Source organism: Dendrobates tinctorius, unplaced genomic scaffold, assembly GCF_039654945.1.
Source record: "Dendrobates tinctorius isolate UK_male_01 unplaced genomic scaffold, ASM3965494v1 ptg000107l, whole genome shotgun sequence".
NCBI classification, from domain to species: domain Eukaryota; kingdom Metazoa; phylum Chordata; class Amphibia; order Anura; family Dendrobatidae; genus Dendrobates; species Dendrobates tinctorius.
In genome coordinates, this window is record NW_027361775.1 from 8,755,289 (window position 1) to 8,771,920 (window position 16,632).

Genomic DNA, 16,632 nt, shown 5'->3' on the forward strand with positions numbered 1-16,632 from the left:
TTCTCCTGCACATCCCCCCTACTCTGGAACTCTCTACCACAACATATCAGACTCTCGCCTACCATGGAAACCTTCAAAAAGAACCTGAAGACCTACCTCTTCTGAAAAGCCTACAGCCTGCAGTAACCACCGATCCACCAAACCGCTGCACGACCAGCTCTACTAGGGTTTGACATTTATTATTGTCCTGGTTTCTCCCGAAGATTTTTTTTTTTTTTTTTTTTTTAAATCGAGGAAAGGTTTGAGTAATGACCTCTGCCCTTCTCCTGAATGGGAACCGGGACTATAGCATCAATTCTTAAGAGATCCTGAATGTCCAACCACATCGGGGAGGTTGAGGGAAGGCAAGGGTTGGTTATCACAATCACCTCTGGAGGTAGATGGGCAAACTATCTTGTAACCTTGGGAGACGGTCTGTAAAACCGACGGATTTTGAGACACTTTCTGCTAGCCTCCCAGGAACCCGCTTAGCCAACCCCCTATTCTGACAGTGTCATTTCCTATGTGAACCTGAAAAAAATGGAGTCTCTACCCTTCCCTCCTTTGGGGTAACTTCATAGGCCTTCATAGGCCTTAGCTGAGGCCTTTTCCAGAATGTCATCTAGAACAGGCCCAAACACCTTACTAACAGAAAAGGGGATGGAGCAAAGTTTATTTTTATAATTAAATACCTTACCGAGCTATACTGAGCAGATGTGAAAAAAAGAGGTCTGTAATGGACAAAGAAAAAAGGGGGGGGGGGGGGGGTTTATAAACCAATACTTACTTTTAATTGAAGGGATTTTGAGGAATATTCTTAATGATATAGGGCGTTTGTCTGGCGGATACCTCGCCTGTGATGTGATTTCTTGTAGTGATCAGTGATGCTGATAAAAGAATATATTAATAGGATTAAAATATCAGTAGTGTTAATATCCTATACTAAACCTTAATAAATTAACTTTACTCACTATGATTTACTGAATATTGCTATTTCCTTCAGGTTGGTACCGTGGTGTTTACCGTGGTGCTTGCTGATAGCTATTAAGAATATTCCTCAAAGTCCCTTCAATTAAAAGTATTGGTTTATAAACCCCCTCCCCCCCCCCCCTTTTTTCTTTGTCCATTACAGACCTCTTTTTTTCATCTGCTCAGTATAGCGCGGTAAGGTATTTAATTATACAATTCTTTGGTTTTAAACAGGAATCGACACAGTCCAGTCTCCCTATCCGCTGCATCTGAGCTATAATTTGTAGCTGGGTAGCGCCCGTGTATATTTCACTCTTAAAGTTTATTTTTAGACTGCGTGTCCCCTGACCAAGTCTTTGTCCAATGCGGCTAGAAGGGCTATTTGGCTAATGATCCGTTGCTGGCTGTGAATCGTACTGACAGCAGATGCGTCAGCCATGAAGCCGGTTGCCAGCTTTAGGAGGGGTAAAGATTTAAGAATAGTGTCTCTGGGAGCTTTGGCTTTTAAATGCTCTTCCAAGTCGTCCACCCATAAGTGCATAGAGCGCGCCACCGATGTTGTGGCAATCTTGGCCTGTATTATAGCTGCTGAAGACTCCCATGTTCTTTTCAGAAGTCTGTCTGCTTTACGATCCATAGGCTCCTTCAGGCTGGAGGAGTCCTCAAATGGGATACAAGTTCTTTTTGCCACCTTGGCCACAGGAACACCTATTTTGGGAATATCCTCCCAGGCCTTGACATCCTCCAAATCAAAGGGTAAATGGAGTCGGAAGTCTCTTGGAATCACCAGCCCTGAGAACTCTTTCCTTCACTTCCTCTGGTCCATGTTGAATGTGTTACACACCATATCACCAAACAGCACAGCGAGTATCTGTAGCCCTCTATACAGGACCACTCACTGATTCCAAGATTGTAGACATCTGTGATGCTAACTAGTGGATACACCTTGATTTAACATGTCCATTTTGTCACATTATTTTCAGGGGTAGCATCACTTATGTCCAGGCCTATTTTCATGAGTTTTATTTTTAAAACAAATTCTGTGGAAGCATGGTTGAAAAGCAAAGTAGGACTTTCATATTTTCATAGATTTTTGATTTATTACTACTTTTGTCAGATTCATGTTATTTCTGTCACTATTGTGGGTTTTTCTGTCATTAAATGAGGGGTACCAGCAATTTTGACCAAGTGTGTATACCTCAGCATTTTAAAGCCAAAAATAGGGACAATCAGAGGAACACTATAAGGCTGAGTGCAGACGTACTTTTTGGCCCTGCAGATTTTTCAGCGCAGAAAGGAAGAAATCCGCAGGTCAAATGACCTGCATTTTTCTGGCGGATTTCTACAGGTTTTTGTGCGGTTTTCCCCCTGCAGATTTGGTGACAGGGGAGATGGAAAACCGCACAAAAGAAGTAACATGCTGCGGATTTTGTACCGCAGGAAAACCGCATGGAAAAATCTGCAGCGTCTTTTTTTTTTCATTGATTTTAAGGCTACTGTACATCACAGTGCGGATATGCAACGTTTCTGCACAGTAAAATCCGCTGCAAATCTGCATCGTGTGCACACAGCCTAACAGAAACAAGTCCCCACTTCTGCATTTTTGCCAGCTTCTGATTTTGGCTTACAAATACGGATGTAAAAAACACATGTAATACTTAATGTGTGCATGTGGCCTCATAGTAAACATGAATACCCATTTATATTGCTCTTACCTTTACGGGAAAATCCTGTAAAGCCCCCAGCAACCAACATGAATGCATATCCAAAGCCAAACCAGTCTATAGCCATGATTCTGGTAAGATAAAAAGACATGAGCATTCCATAAGCATTTCCAGTCAGGAGAAGACAATTAGTCAACTCATACAGAATAACTGAAGGATATAAATCTAATTAAATAGAAATGGCAGTTTGGGAAATCTGATATAGAAAGGTCCTTTTCCGATCATACAACATGGTCATTGGTTGTATTTTCTACGAAAGTTTGCACCAAGTTAATAAATTATCTTCTTATTGTTAACTGGGATGCCTGGTGTGAATGGAGCACTGGGCTTCTCTCTGGCATTCCCACTGGTACGGAATGGAGCAAGGGGGCACATGCTCTACCTCCGCTGCATTCAGACAGGACATTCTAGTTAGCAATTAGTTATCCTCTATCCTGACAATAGTCAAAGACTTATTAGCTCGGTCCAAGCTCTGTAAGTAGCTTGTTCTATGTAAAGTTCTAATATCAATGCTTTTTTTTTTTTTGGAAAGTTTCAGTTCTCTGTTTGCAGTTAGTTATGTAATAAAGAAACCATGGGGCTGATCTGCTAAGGTACATGCACCAGAGATGTATGCCTTGCATAACATTATGTGGTTTACATGCACTGTCAATATATTCAACAAAGGGATGTAGCCCATTGGAAAAGGGTGGGGATGTCACAGTTTACATAGCGTTAACCACTACGTTCTGTGGCTCCATCGGGGCTTAGGTACGAACCCTTGCAGAACTTGATTTGGGAGCATGTGCTGATGGGGCCATCGTCTTTTTTCCTGAAGTTATGATGGTTCCAATAGAGACGTTTGTGCTTTATTCTTTAAATGTTGGCCTTTACGGAACATCTGATTTATTTTACAACTTTCATCAACTCACTTGCACCATTTTGGAGACTCTGGTACAAAAACGGCAACCAATTCCAAGAAAGAAAAAAAATTCTCAAAAGTAATGAATCTGTGCCTTTGGCACATTTAAAGGGAATCTGTCACTCCTTGGGAAGTATATGACCTATAAATATGGGCATACAGGTGATAGGACTAGTTTCATATCTCTGCCTGTATGCCTCATTAACAGTCTTGTTGAGAAATTTTATAATCTCTTTACAGTTGTGGCCAAAAGTATTGACACCCCTGCAATTTTGTCAGATACTCAGTTTCTTCCTGAAAATTATTGCAAACACAAATTCTGTGTTATTATCTTCATTTAGTTTGTCTTAAATGAAAAAACACAAAAAGAATTGTCCTAAAGCCAAATTGGATATAATTTCCACACCAAACATAAGAGGGTGGACAAAAGTATTGGCACGGTTCGAAAAATCATGTGATGCTTCTCTAATTTGTGTAATTAACAGCACCTATAACTTACCTGTGGCACCTAACAGGTGTTGGCAATAACTAAATCACACTTGCAGCCAGTTGACATGGATTAAAGTTGACTCAACCTCTGTCCTGTGTCCTTGTGTGTACCACATTGAACTTGGAGAAAAGAAAGACGACCAAAGAACTGTCTGAGGACTTGAGAAACCAAATTGTGAGGAAGCATGAGCAATCTCAAGGCTACAAGTCCATCTCCAGAGACCTGAATGTTCCTGAGTCTACCGTGCGCAGTGTCATCAAGAAGTTTAAAGCCCATGGCACTGCTAACCTCCCTAGATGTGGACGGAAAAGAAAAATTGACAAGAGATTTCAACGCAAGATTGTGCGGATGTTGGATACAGAACCTCGACTAACATCCAAACAAGTTCAAGCTGCCCTGCAGTCCGAGGGTACAACAGTGTCAACCCATACTATCCGTCAGCATCTGAATCAAAAGGGACTGTATGGTAGGAGACCTAGGAAGACCCCACTTCTTACCCCGAGACATAAAAAAGCCAAAAAGAGGCAAAGAAAAAAAAAAAAAAAAAAACACGGTCCCTACAGTCAAACATGGCGGAGGTTCCCTGATGTTTTGGGGTTGCTTTGCTGCCTCTGGCACTGGACTGCTTGACCGTATGCATGGCATTATGAAGTCTGATGACTACCAACAAATTTTGCAGCATAATGTAGGGCTCAGTGTGAGAAAGCTGGGTCTTCCAGCAGGACAATGACCCAAAACACACTTCAAAAAGCACTATAAAATGGTTTGAGAGAAAGCACTGGAGACTTCTAAGGTGGCTAGCAATGAGTCCAGACCTGAATCCCATAGAACACCTGTGGAAAGATCTAAAAATGGCAGTTTGGAGAAGGCACCCTTCTAATATCAGGGACCTGGAGCAGTTTGCGAAAGAAGAATGGTCTAAAATTCCAGCAGAGCATTGTAAGAAACTCATTGATGGTTACCGGAAGCGGTTGGTCGCAGTTATTTTGGCTAAAGGTTGTGCAACCAAGTATTAGGCTGAGGGTGCCAATACTTTTGTCTGGCCCATTTTTGGAGTTTTGTGTGAAATGATCAATGTTTTGCTTCATTCTCTTTTGTGTTTTTTCATTTAAGACAAATTAAATGAAGATAATAATACCAAAGAATTTGTGATTGCAATCATTTTCAGGAAGAAACTGAGTATTATCTGACAAAATTGCAGGGGTGTCAATACTTTTGGCCACAACTGTATGTTAATGATTTCTTCCAGGCTCCAGGGTGTGCAGTGCCTGGAAGAAATCCCTGCCTCCTGTCTTCATTACCTCTTCCATACAGGTCAGTTGTGGCGCTGGAATCCCACGCCCTGCACTCCCTCAAACATATATACCTTTTCCTCCCTTCTATGGGCACTGTATTCAGAGAACTTCTGCGCAGGCGAGTCACTGTAACTTCCAGTGTGCGCACCGATAAGGTGCTCTCCCCACATACCGTATATACTCGTGTATAAGCCAATCCCCTAATTTTGACACAAAAAACTGAAAACTTATTGACGCGTGTATAAGCCGAGGGTGGAATCCATAGACTATGCCCCCATATGCTGTTCCATAGAATATTCCCCCATATGCTTCTCCATAGTTTATGCCCCCCATAGACTATGCCCCCATATACTGCCCCATAGAATATGCCCCCATATGCTGCCCCATAGACTATCCAAAGTATCTCCAACCAGGAATTAATCAGCACAGCAAGAAAATGCATTCGTTGTGCGCATGCCTGTGTGAACTGCTGCCTAAGAGTGCGTGCAGTATAAGAAGTTCTCCATAGACCGGGGTGCCACTCCAAAGCAATAGGCACAACAACTTCACCAAAAAAGAAATACAGATGGCATTTCTTTTTTGGTGAAGTTGTTGTGCCCCATAGACTATGCCTCCATAGTTTATGCCCCCATATTCTGCAAAAAAAAAAAAAAAAAAGCCATACTCACCTTTTTTGGGTCCATCGCCACTGTCTGCCGCTTCATGTCAGTGACTGTTCAGCCAGCAGAGGGGCGGCGCGCACTAATCACGTCACCGCGCCCCCCCGCTGCCTAAACGTCACTGACACAGGATGCAGCAGAGACAGCGGTAAACAGCGATGGACCGGGGGACAGGTGAATATCGCTATACTCACCCATCCTGCTGCGGTCTCTGCAGCCTCGCTCGCTTCTCCACTGTCTCCCTTCCTGTCCTCAGCGGTCACGTGGTACTGCTCATTACCACTCATGAATATGCGCATATTCATGAGTGGTAATGAGCGGTACCACGTGACCGCTGAGGACAGGAAGGGAGACAGTGGAGAAGCGAGCGAGGCTGCAGAGACCGCAGCAGGACAGGCAAGTAGGATCTCTGACACCCCCACTCCGACCCCCAGGTATATGACCCGTGTATAAGCCGAGAGGGGGACTTTCAGCCCCCAAAAAATGGGCTGAAAATCTGGGCTCATACACGAGTATATACACGATAGTTATTGCTAGGAACCATGTATACATAGCAACGACTATACAGGGAGGAAGCGGGGAGAGCACCTTATAGCACACGCCGGAGCTCACAGTAACTCGCCTGCACAGAAGATCCCTGAATGCAGTGCTTATAGAAGGGAGGAAGAGGTATGGATTTTTGAGGTGTGCAGGATCTGGCACCACTGATGAGCCGGGGGGAGTATTAGGGTGTGTTCACACGCTGCGGATTCGGCCGCTGCGGGTCCGCAGCAGTTTTTGCTGCGGTGTACAGTACCATTATTCCCTATGGGAATAAAAAAAACCTGCTGTGCAGATTTTTCCACGCGGTTTGCAGTCTCCTCCATTGTGGAGATGAAAAACTGCAGGGCAGAACCATAGGCCAATCCGCAGGTCTTTTGACCTGCGGATTTTACAAAATCCACGCGGCCAAATCCGCACCCCAATCCGCAGCGTGTGCACGTACTCAATGAAGACGGGGGGGCAGGGATATCTTCCAGGTATCGTGCACCCCAGAGCCTAACAAATCATTAACAAAGAAATATAACATTTCTCAACAAGAGCACTATTGAGGCATACAGATAAGACTAGTGTAACATTTTTATTAACTGCATGCCCATATTAATAGGTAAAATACATCCCAGATCCCCTTTAAAAGACAGTATAGCACAATTAGCCATAGTGACTCTTGCTGTTTGATAAATTAGGCTCGTCTTTACACTGTGTAAAGTTTACAGTCTATTAAGTAGTTTACTTTGTGCCAGCAATTTACATGACAATTTGGCCATAGAGGTTGAATTTTGGGCCCAGTCATGTTTTCTATTGGATAAACTATAGCTGTCCTATTCACAGGAATCCTAACACAGCACCTAGTTGGGAACAGTACTAGATCACACGGCCAACGTTTCAGTCCGCCTTGACCAGGGCCAGACCGGCTATCTGGCAAATGCCAGAAGGGCCCGTTTGGTCGTGGGCTGCCTTGTCTGCTACAGTTAACAGAATCTGTGTTCTCAAGATACCCATACTGTTAAGAGTTGTGATGGAGCACCAAGTCGCTGACTCCGTCACTTACCCCAGCAGGCCGCGGGTATCAGTAGAAATATTGATCTTGTAGTAAATCTTGCTTTCCTCCATCCAGGTTAATATTATTAGTAATATATCCCCATCTGGTGCTTGGGGAGAGTGACAGCATGGGCCTGTGTGATTTCAAATGCCAGGGCTGAGTTTCAGCCCCGGACTGTACCTGGCCTTGGCATTACTTACAGAGACCCTTAGGCCAAGTTCCCATAATGAGCCTTTGATACTGCAGGCTCTCAGCACCTATTAAATAATGAAGCTTACTCGCATTTTTCACACCAGTTTGCCTCTCGCTGGTGTCAGGTTTTAAACAAAGCTGCTTTGTACGTGATACTGCCTGGAATTCAGCTTTGACTAAAAACTTGACATGCATTTTTGGTGCGGAGACAATAAAGACGCAAGTGTTTGCCTGCAGCTTTTCCGCATCTAATACGAGTATATGGAAAAATCTGCACATGCACCAGAAGGAGAAATCCACACACAGGCTTGAAACACACAGGTCAGTTTAGTCAGCCTAAAGCCATGTTCACATTATGTATTACTGATGCATTTTTTGCTGCAATTGTAGGAAAACTGCTGCACAAAACGCAGTGTGACCACAGGGCTCTGACAGCTTGTACATTGCATTTTTATTTTGTTAGGATTCCCTGTGTAGCAGCCTAAACTTCACAGTGGCCAAGCCTGCAGCCCACACACTTACCCGAGCCTATCACATGAAGTAACACTGCCGCCTCAGAATGAAAAGTGGTGTGCATGCTGGAAACCTGGTGCAGCCGCCTTATAAATGGGGAGGGCGGGCTAACCTGCTCAGCACTGCAGCCAATCACAGTCCAGCTCTCATTGTACATCGGGCTTTCACAACTCACAGCAGCCACCTTATTGGTTCCCGCCTAGAATGGCACGTGATAGACGCGCTGTCTGTCGGCAGTCACTCCCTCATGAAGCCTCAGCAGGAAACGGCTATGGCTGGAAAATGACTGCTAGACTGAGAGGGGAGCTGCCAGTATGAAGTGTCATGGCTGAGAGCGGCACTGCGCCCTGTCCTCCCCCTCACTATAACGCCCAAAGTATTAATGAAAGCGGAGGCCCGGGCAGGAGCCTGCGCCCGCACCTACCTCAGCCTGGTGCCCGCCTCCAACTGTGACCTTTCACCAGTGACACAGTGATACAAGGGGGTTTGTCCTGGTCTGGCGTCGTTCGCAGCGGCTGCTCTGAGCAGTGTACCGCCATATTAGAGGAGGACTTTATCCGGTGGTGACCCCAGTATTCTCCATTCTGGAGGAGATGGGAAACTTTGGAATGTGACTGCTCATTGCCCATTTTATGGGTGTATAGCGACATCTTGTGGCTGCATCTAGCATAACACCAGTCCTGTCTAGGACAAATGTGGAGACACGAAGGCCGTGTGCAGTTTGGATTTTTCTGTCAGAAAACTCCACATGTAAAAAAAACCGCTTCTAAAAATCACTTTTCTACGTGTTTGGTAAAAATACTCTTTTCGTTTAATGCTGTTATGCTTTTAATTAAGATTTTTGCAGCGGAAACCATTGAAAGCTAATTAAAAAAAACCATACGTGTAGCAATGTAAAAAAAACGACTCACTGTGCAAATATTTAGTTTTTTTGGTCGTCTTTCAACCACTGGTTTGTAAAGCCATAAGTAGTTACAGTGATATAAGTGACCTGACCATTCTTGATGCCACGTCCACTCACTATTCATATAATTATATGAAAAAAGGCCGGTGGCCCAGTTGCTGGTCAGAAGGACAAAAAACACCACCATAGGGATAAGTGATAAGATTTTTTTTACCCCTCAACTCCAATGGGCATCCTGACTGCCAGTTATAATGGATGGGTACAAAGCTTTACTATGTGATGGATAACAGAGCCTTTAGGCCATGTACTGAGAGCTCACAATATTTGAGACGGTGGACATGAATGTAGCTTCCAACACGTCATTATTAAGATCATCTCTTGTTAAGAAAGCTCCAGAACCAATTGTACATCGAACTCTACCTGGTGGTGCAGGAAAGACAAACCCAAGCCGTAGCGATCAATGCATGTCCAGGTATAGTCCTGCACACATCCTTTGTATTTTCTTAAAATGATCATTCTTTATTAATCCATGTAAAAGTCACTTAACCCCTAAATGACCACCAATACGTCTATTTACTGACCTGAGATATAAGAGAATAGCATCCCCATACAGGTGACAATCCAGCAGGTGTCGGCTGTACACTATAGCTGCCAACTTGCTGCATCAGCCACGATCAGTGTTTGCACCCTCCATATCTGTTTAACCCCTTAGATGCTGCTGTCAATGGTAACTACATTATGTGAATGGTTAACAGAGTGTAGGGGCTTCCTCTTTATACCCATTGGCATGCTGAGATCATGATTGTGTGGTCCTGATGTTTGCCATGGCAGTTCACAGCCAAATAGCGGCCTTAGAGTCTGCTGGCTATAGTAACATGTATAGAAGTTAGCAACATTTAGGTTTTTAATTCCTGCCATGTCACTTTACATTAATTCCTGAAAAGCACCTGAAGGGTTAATAAACTGCCTGACTGCAGTTTTAAATATGTTAAGAGGTGCTGTTTTTAAAATGGGTTTTTCCAATATATAGGACCCCCAAAGTCACTTCAAACCTGGATAGGACCCTTAAAAAATGATTTTGTAAATTTCCATGGAAAAAGGAAAAATTGCTGCTACATTTATAAACCTTCTAAAATGCTAACAAAATAAAATAACATTTTACAAATGGCGCTGATGTAAAGCAGACATGAGGGAAATGTTATTTATTAATGTTTTGCTATGGTATGACTGTCTGGATTAAAGGGATAATCATTCAAATTTAAAAAATTGCAATTTTTTTTTACATTTATGTCAAGTCTGTGATGTGTTTTGTGTTTATTTATAAAAAATATCGACCTAAATTTACCATTATCACAACGTACAATGTGTCACGAAAAAAACAATTTGAAAATCACTGCGATTTGTTGAAGCGTTCCAGAGTTGTCAGATAAAGTGACACTTGTCAGATTTAAAAAAAATTGGCCCAGTCACTAAGGGGTTACTGAAGCTCTCCCATAAAGTTTTTTTTTTTTTTCATTAACGCCACATTCACACGTTCAGTATTTGGTGAGTATTTTACCTCAGTATTTGTAATCTTAAACCAGGAGAGGAGCAGTCAGAGGAAACGTATAAGGCCGGGGTCACACTTGCATCTCAATACCCGGCACTCCGGACCAGAGCGCTCAGCTGCATAGAAATACATGCGGCTGAGCGCTCCGGTCCTAAGTGCCGGCGGCAGTGCCGAGTATTGAGATGCGAGACTTGTGCTAGTTTCTCGCATCTGTGACCCCTAATAGAAACATGTCACCACTTCTGTATTTCTCACCCACTTTTGGTTTTGGCTTACAAATACTGAGGTAAAATAATTAACACATACTGTACGTGTGACTATGGACTTATGGCAATGTTTCCCAAACTCCAGTCTTCACGGCCCCCAACACGTCATGTTTTCAGGATTTCCTTAGTATTGTGCAGGTGATGCAATTATTATTAAGGCCTCAGAAACTGCCACAGGTTCTCTCACCTGAGCATTGTTAAGGAAATCCTGAAAACTTGATGAATTGGTGGGGCTGTGAGGACTGGGTTTGGGAAACATTACTTTAGGCCATGTGCACACATTGCGGATTCTGCTGCAGATCCGCAGCAGTTTCTGCTGCGTTGTACGGTACCATTGTTTTCGATGGTAAACTGAAAAACGCTGTGCACATGCTGCGGATTTTTCCATGCGGATTTGCTGCGGGTTCAAATCCACAGCATGTTAATTCTTTGTGCGGATTCAGCTGTGGTTTCACACCTTCTCCATTGTAGAGGTGTGAAACCGCAGGGCTAATCCGCAGGTCTTTTGACCTGAGAATTTACTTGCGGACTTTTCCAAATCCGCGGGGAAAAATCCGCAGGACCTAAATCTACATGTGCACATAGCCTTAGGGCTCTTTCACATGTACACATCCAGTACGTGTGGTGACAGTTTGCACACGTACTGGAGCCACTTACACACATAGACACTTTCAAGTGAATGAGTCTGTTGCACATGTCAGTGTGTCTCCACAGACTCTATGTCCGTGGGCAAAATACGCTGACATATCTGTTTTTTAACAGCAGCACGGGCCGCAAAATGTCCCGCACTCGTGCATTCTGAAGACACACGGATAAAATCCATTTATCATCAGTGTGACACGTACTGGCACCTGTGAAGCAGCGGTACAATGTGCGCTGTTCCCCGACCCGGGTGCTGGAGACCGCTCTCATCATTCTCCCCTGCTCGTTACACGAGGGCTTTAATAGAGCGTTAGGTGAGTATAACTGTATAACAAAATACTAACCCCATTGATGAAAAATGGTCCTTCATTTCTATTCTTAGTGACATTTGATGTCAATAATCTTTATACCGCCATCCCTTGCACTCAGGGTATCAAATTGGTCTTTGATCTTTTAGCACTATCACATATCTCTCCAGAAGTCACCAAATTTTGTATTTAACTATTAACGGGAACCTGTCAACTGTTTTGGCCGCTATAAGATCCGGCCACTGCCTTTCAGGGCTTATCTACAGCTGTAGATAAGCCCCCAGTCCGACCTGAAAGATAAGAAAAATACATTATATTATACTCACCGGGGGGGGGGGGGGGGGGGGGGCTGTCTGGTGCGGTCTGGTCCAGTGGGCAGGTCCGGGTCCAGTGCCTCCCATCTTCTTGCGACGACGCCCTCCTGCTTGCAGCATCGCTCCCCGGCGGGCAGGTGTACTTTTCTGCCCTGTTGAGGGCAGAGCAAAGTACTGCAGTGCGCAGGCGCTGGGAAAGGTCAGAGAGGCCCTGTGCGTGCGCACTGCAGTACTTTGCTCTGCCCTCAACAAGACAGAGAAGTACGCCTGCCCGCCGGGGAACGATGAAGCAGGCAGGAGGGCGGCATTGCAAGAAGATGGCAGGCGCCAGACCAGGATCTGCGACACTCATCGGACCTGACCGCCCCCCCTGGGTGAGTATAATAAAACTTATTTTTCTTATCTTTCAGGTCGGACCGGGGGCTTATCTATAGCATTAAAGAATGATGTTAGATAAGCTCTGAAAGGTAGTGGCCGCATCTTATAGCTGCCAAAACAGGTGTCAGGTTCCCTTTAACAATAGTACTTACCAAAAATGATTTCCTTTTTTCAAGACACCTTTTACTTTCAGGCGAAAGGTACGACTATGGGCTTAAATGTATCACCCCCTTATGCAAATTGCTATATGTCTGCTTTTGAAAAATCAATACCTTATCCTAACATTTTGCTTCAAAAACCCTCCTTATTGTGGAAACGCTATATTGACAACATTTTTTGCATATGGGATGGTACTCTTAAGTCCCTCAATATCTTCTTTGAGTTTTTTAACTCCTCCTGGAGTAGCGTAACAATAACTATGTCTCATTATTTACATCAAATTCACTTTCTGGACACTTTGGTTCTCAAGGACGCTGCAGGACATCTGACAACAGATTTATACACCAAACCCACAGACCAAAATGGTCTGTTACATTATCGCAGTCTCCATCCCACAACCATGTTTAGGTCTATCCCCAAGTCACAATTTCCACGGGTGAGGTGTATGGTTAGTAATCCCACTCTTAGAGACCAAAGATTAAGGGTATGTGCACACGTTGTGGATTTTTCTGTGGAATTTTCTGCGCGGATTCTTCCTCTCTTGGCAGAAAATGCAGTTAAAAATCAGCGCAGATTTGATGCGTTTTTGATGCGGATTTTCATGCAGATTTTCATGCGTTTTTGTAAACTAAATAAAGATATTATTTAACAAAAAAAAAAGAATTGTGATGTCATTTCCTTGTCCAACCTCTTCTTTTAAATACTCCATTGAAGATCATGATATCATTACATACCATATTCAAGTATAATGTTTACACATACAAAACAAATATAAATGACTATTATATATATATATGGCTTGAGAAAGGCTCAGTTGAGCCGAAATGTTGCCTTGATATGTGGGCTGAATAAAACTCACTACCACTTGAAAACAATTACCATGGAGTGCTGCCTTTATTTGGAGTGAATATTGAAATTGTGGCTGAAAACGGGACTTTCTGCTATGCTGTTTCCTTTTTTTTCCATAGATAGATAATACCAATCCCAATTTTTAGTAATGAACATAATAAAATAGTACATAAAGAGTTAAATAAACACCCACACACACGAAATCTGCATGAAATGCAATATCTGTTTAACCCCTTCATGACCGGGGCTTTTTTTCGGTTTTGTGTTTGCGTTTTTCGCTCTTCTTATTCCCAGAGCCATAACTCTTTTCTTTTTCCATTAATATGGCCATGTGAAGGTTTTTCTCGTTCGCCTTATTGGGGGACACAGAGACCTTGGGTGTATGCTGCTGCCACTAGGAGGCTGACACTATGCACAAAAAAAGATAGCTCCTCCTCCGCAGTGTACACCCCACCGACCGGCAGAGAATTCCTCAGTTTAGCTTAGTGTCAGTAGGAGGTGGACACGGGTCTTTTATTAGACCCATATCTACCTCGTTGTGCGTCGTTCCTTTTCAGGTTCTACGGAGGGATACAGAGTGAAAAGTCACATGTACTCCCACATGGAGTCTGCAAGTATGGCGTGTACTGCCACCCCGTATCCTTGCGGTTCTCCGCGGCAGGACCAGCCAGACGGACGCCGACACCAAGACGTGCCAGCGACTCCAGGGGTCCTTGTCACCAGTCTCCCTCCCACTCGCCTACCAGAGCCTGTCGGTTGGATGAGACGCAAGACTTCTTCAGACAGGTAACGGATCGTGGATAGGTGAGTATTAGGCCCTGCTGCCCATTCCCGACGGTCACCTCTTCAATGGTCACAGGGGTAGGCGCTGCGGTCGCTCGCAGTCGCCACAAGGCTATACGCAGCTCAATGTTGCTGGGCATCCCCCCCCTTCCCTCCCCCCTTTCTGGGTACAGGGAGCAGGGGTTTTTTTCCCATTGGGAGCGACTTGTGACTGCGGCGTCCCACTTTTTCGGACTTCCGCGCCGACCCCCTGCTGACAGGCGGCCGCCGCAACTAATTTAGGCCCCGGCTTCAGTTCGGGCCTACCGCTGCGTCGCGGCCACGCCCCCCGCCCCTTTCTTCTAAGCGGGCTTCTCTCCCGCTCTTCCCAGGCCCTCCCACCGCCTGTCCTTCACCTGCCCAGCCTGCTATTGGCTAGAGGGCGGTGAATTTTAACCCTGCGAGGTGCTCCGCCCTCCCTCCTCTCCTAAGGCGCGCTTTTTCTCAGGACGGCGCCATTTTCCCAGCCTGTTAGCCAGGCACCAGCTCCTCACTGGACAGCATCTTCTCCAGCTGGTTTTTTTCAGGAGGTCTGTCAGCCGGATTTCGCTCTGACCTGCATCCACTGACAGGTCGCAGAGCATCACTTCTGGGGACACCGGACCGTGAGTAGCTCTGCACTGCAGACTGACCCTTCTCCGCCCTCTGTCCCCCAACCTTCCGGCATTACCTCAGCTTTTCACTATGTCTAAGTCTGATCGTACCCGCTCTACCGCCCCCCCTGCACTTTAGTCAAGTACTTTGCATGTTCTTCGTGCAATCGCAAACTTCCCTCAGGCCAGTCCACTCCCCTCTGCCTGGATTGTAGCAATCCAATTCAGCCTGACGCCGTCCAGGAGCCATCTGCGGCCCCAGGTGAGAGTGAGCCCCCCATGCCTGGCTGGGCCTCCTCGCTTTCTCAATCAGTGGCAGACCTCACCAGGGTGTCTCAGTCCCTGGTGGCCATTCTTGATAAGTTGCCCCTGGACTCTTCAGCAGGGCCAAGCAGGTCCCAAATTGTTCCATCTGAATCAGCCAGCGGTAGTCGCAAAAGACCTAGGCAAGATTCCCAGCCGGAATCCTCTCCTAGTCCCATCTCACCGCATAGCCCTTCTCACCAGTCTCCCTCTCGGGCCTCCTCTCCCGAGTCAGGGGAAGCGCTTTCGGACAGGTCATCTGAGGGGATTTTAGAGCTGGATTCAGACCAGGATGCAAGCATGAAGGTCACAGTGCAGGACCTCATTGCTGCGATCCATCATACCTTCGATATTGCTGACTCCCCTGCGAAATCCTCAGATCAGGAGGTTTCGTTCAGACGGGCAGAAACTCCCTCCAGGGTTTTTCCTTTCCATTCCCAGTTTGGGAAAATTTTTACCAAGGAAAGAGAGGATCCGACCAGACGCTTTCAAAGAGGAAAACGTCTCGGCATACTCTACCCATTTGCTAAGGAGCTCACGGACAACTGGTCGGCCTCTCCCTCAGTCGATCCGCCCGTGTCCAGGCTATCCAATAACACGGTTCTCCCGCTTTCAGGCGTGGCGTCCCTAAAGGATTCTAATGACAGGATTATAGAATCCCTGGCTAAGTCTGCCTTTGAAGCGGCTTCAGCGGCGGTGTGTCCAATCTTTGCTTCATCCTGGACAGCAAAGACCATAGCCACGTGGGCAGACGACCTTCGGCAGGGCATCTTAGATAAGGCGCAACCGGAGCATTTGGCCAATCTCGCCAATCAGATCTCCCAGGCTGGGGACTATCTTCTCTCCGCTTCCTTGGATGCTGCATCCTGTGCAGTTCAGGCGTCAAGCAACGTTATTGCAATTCGACGTACACTTTGGCTAAAGGCATGGCAAGCGGACTTGTCTTCTAAAAAGTCCCTCACTAACCTGCCTTTTCAGGGGGTGCGCCTCTTTGGGTCCCAATTGGACCAGATTATTAAGGACGCCACCGGAGGCACGAGTTCACTCCTCCCTCAGTCCAAGCCTCGCAGACCCCCACTAAGGCGTCAGTTTCGACCCTTTCGGACTTTCCGCCGTTTCAATACGGCGGACAACTCCTCCAGCCAACAGAGACCGCAGGCTCGCCAGGAGAGAAGGAAAGTTTCCTTCAGACCCACTCCTTCCTGGCGACCCCACTCCTCCCAGGGCAGACCGTCCAGATC

General features: G+C 45.5%; 1 protein-coding gene across 3 annotated transcripts in view; it reads right to left on the bottom strand.

Annotated features, from left to right (window-relative positions):
* LOC141100596 (transmembrane protein 14C-like) overlaps window positions 1-9,018 on the bottom strand; it is a 40,032-nt gene extending 31,014 nt beyond the window's left edge. The window contains exons 1-2 of one of the 3 annotated variants that reach the window (XM_073589172.1): window positions 8,314-8,533; window positions 2,664-2,743 (exon numbers count right to left, since the gene is read on the bottom strand). In XM_073589172.1, coding sequence (XP_073445273.1) covers window positions 2,664-2,739 — 76 coding nt within the window. In that variant the 5' untranslated portion in view covers window positions 2,740-2,743; window positions 8,314-8,533. Of the gene's footprint in view, window positions 1-2,663; window positions 2,744-8,313; window positions 8,638-8,728 lie in introns of those variants that run through there. The other 2 variants (XM_073589171.1, XM_073589170.1) reach the window with 2 other exon arrangements.
* Window positions 9,019-16,632: the final 7,614 nt, after the last annotated feature.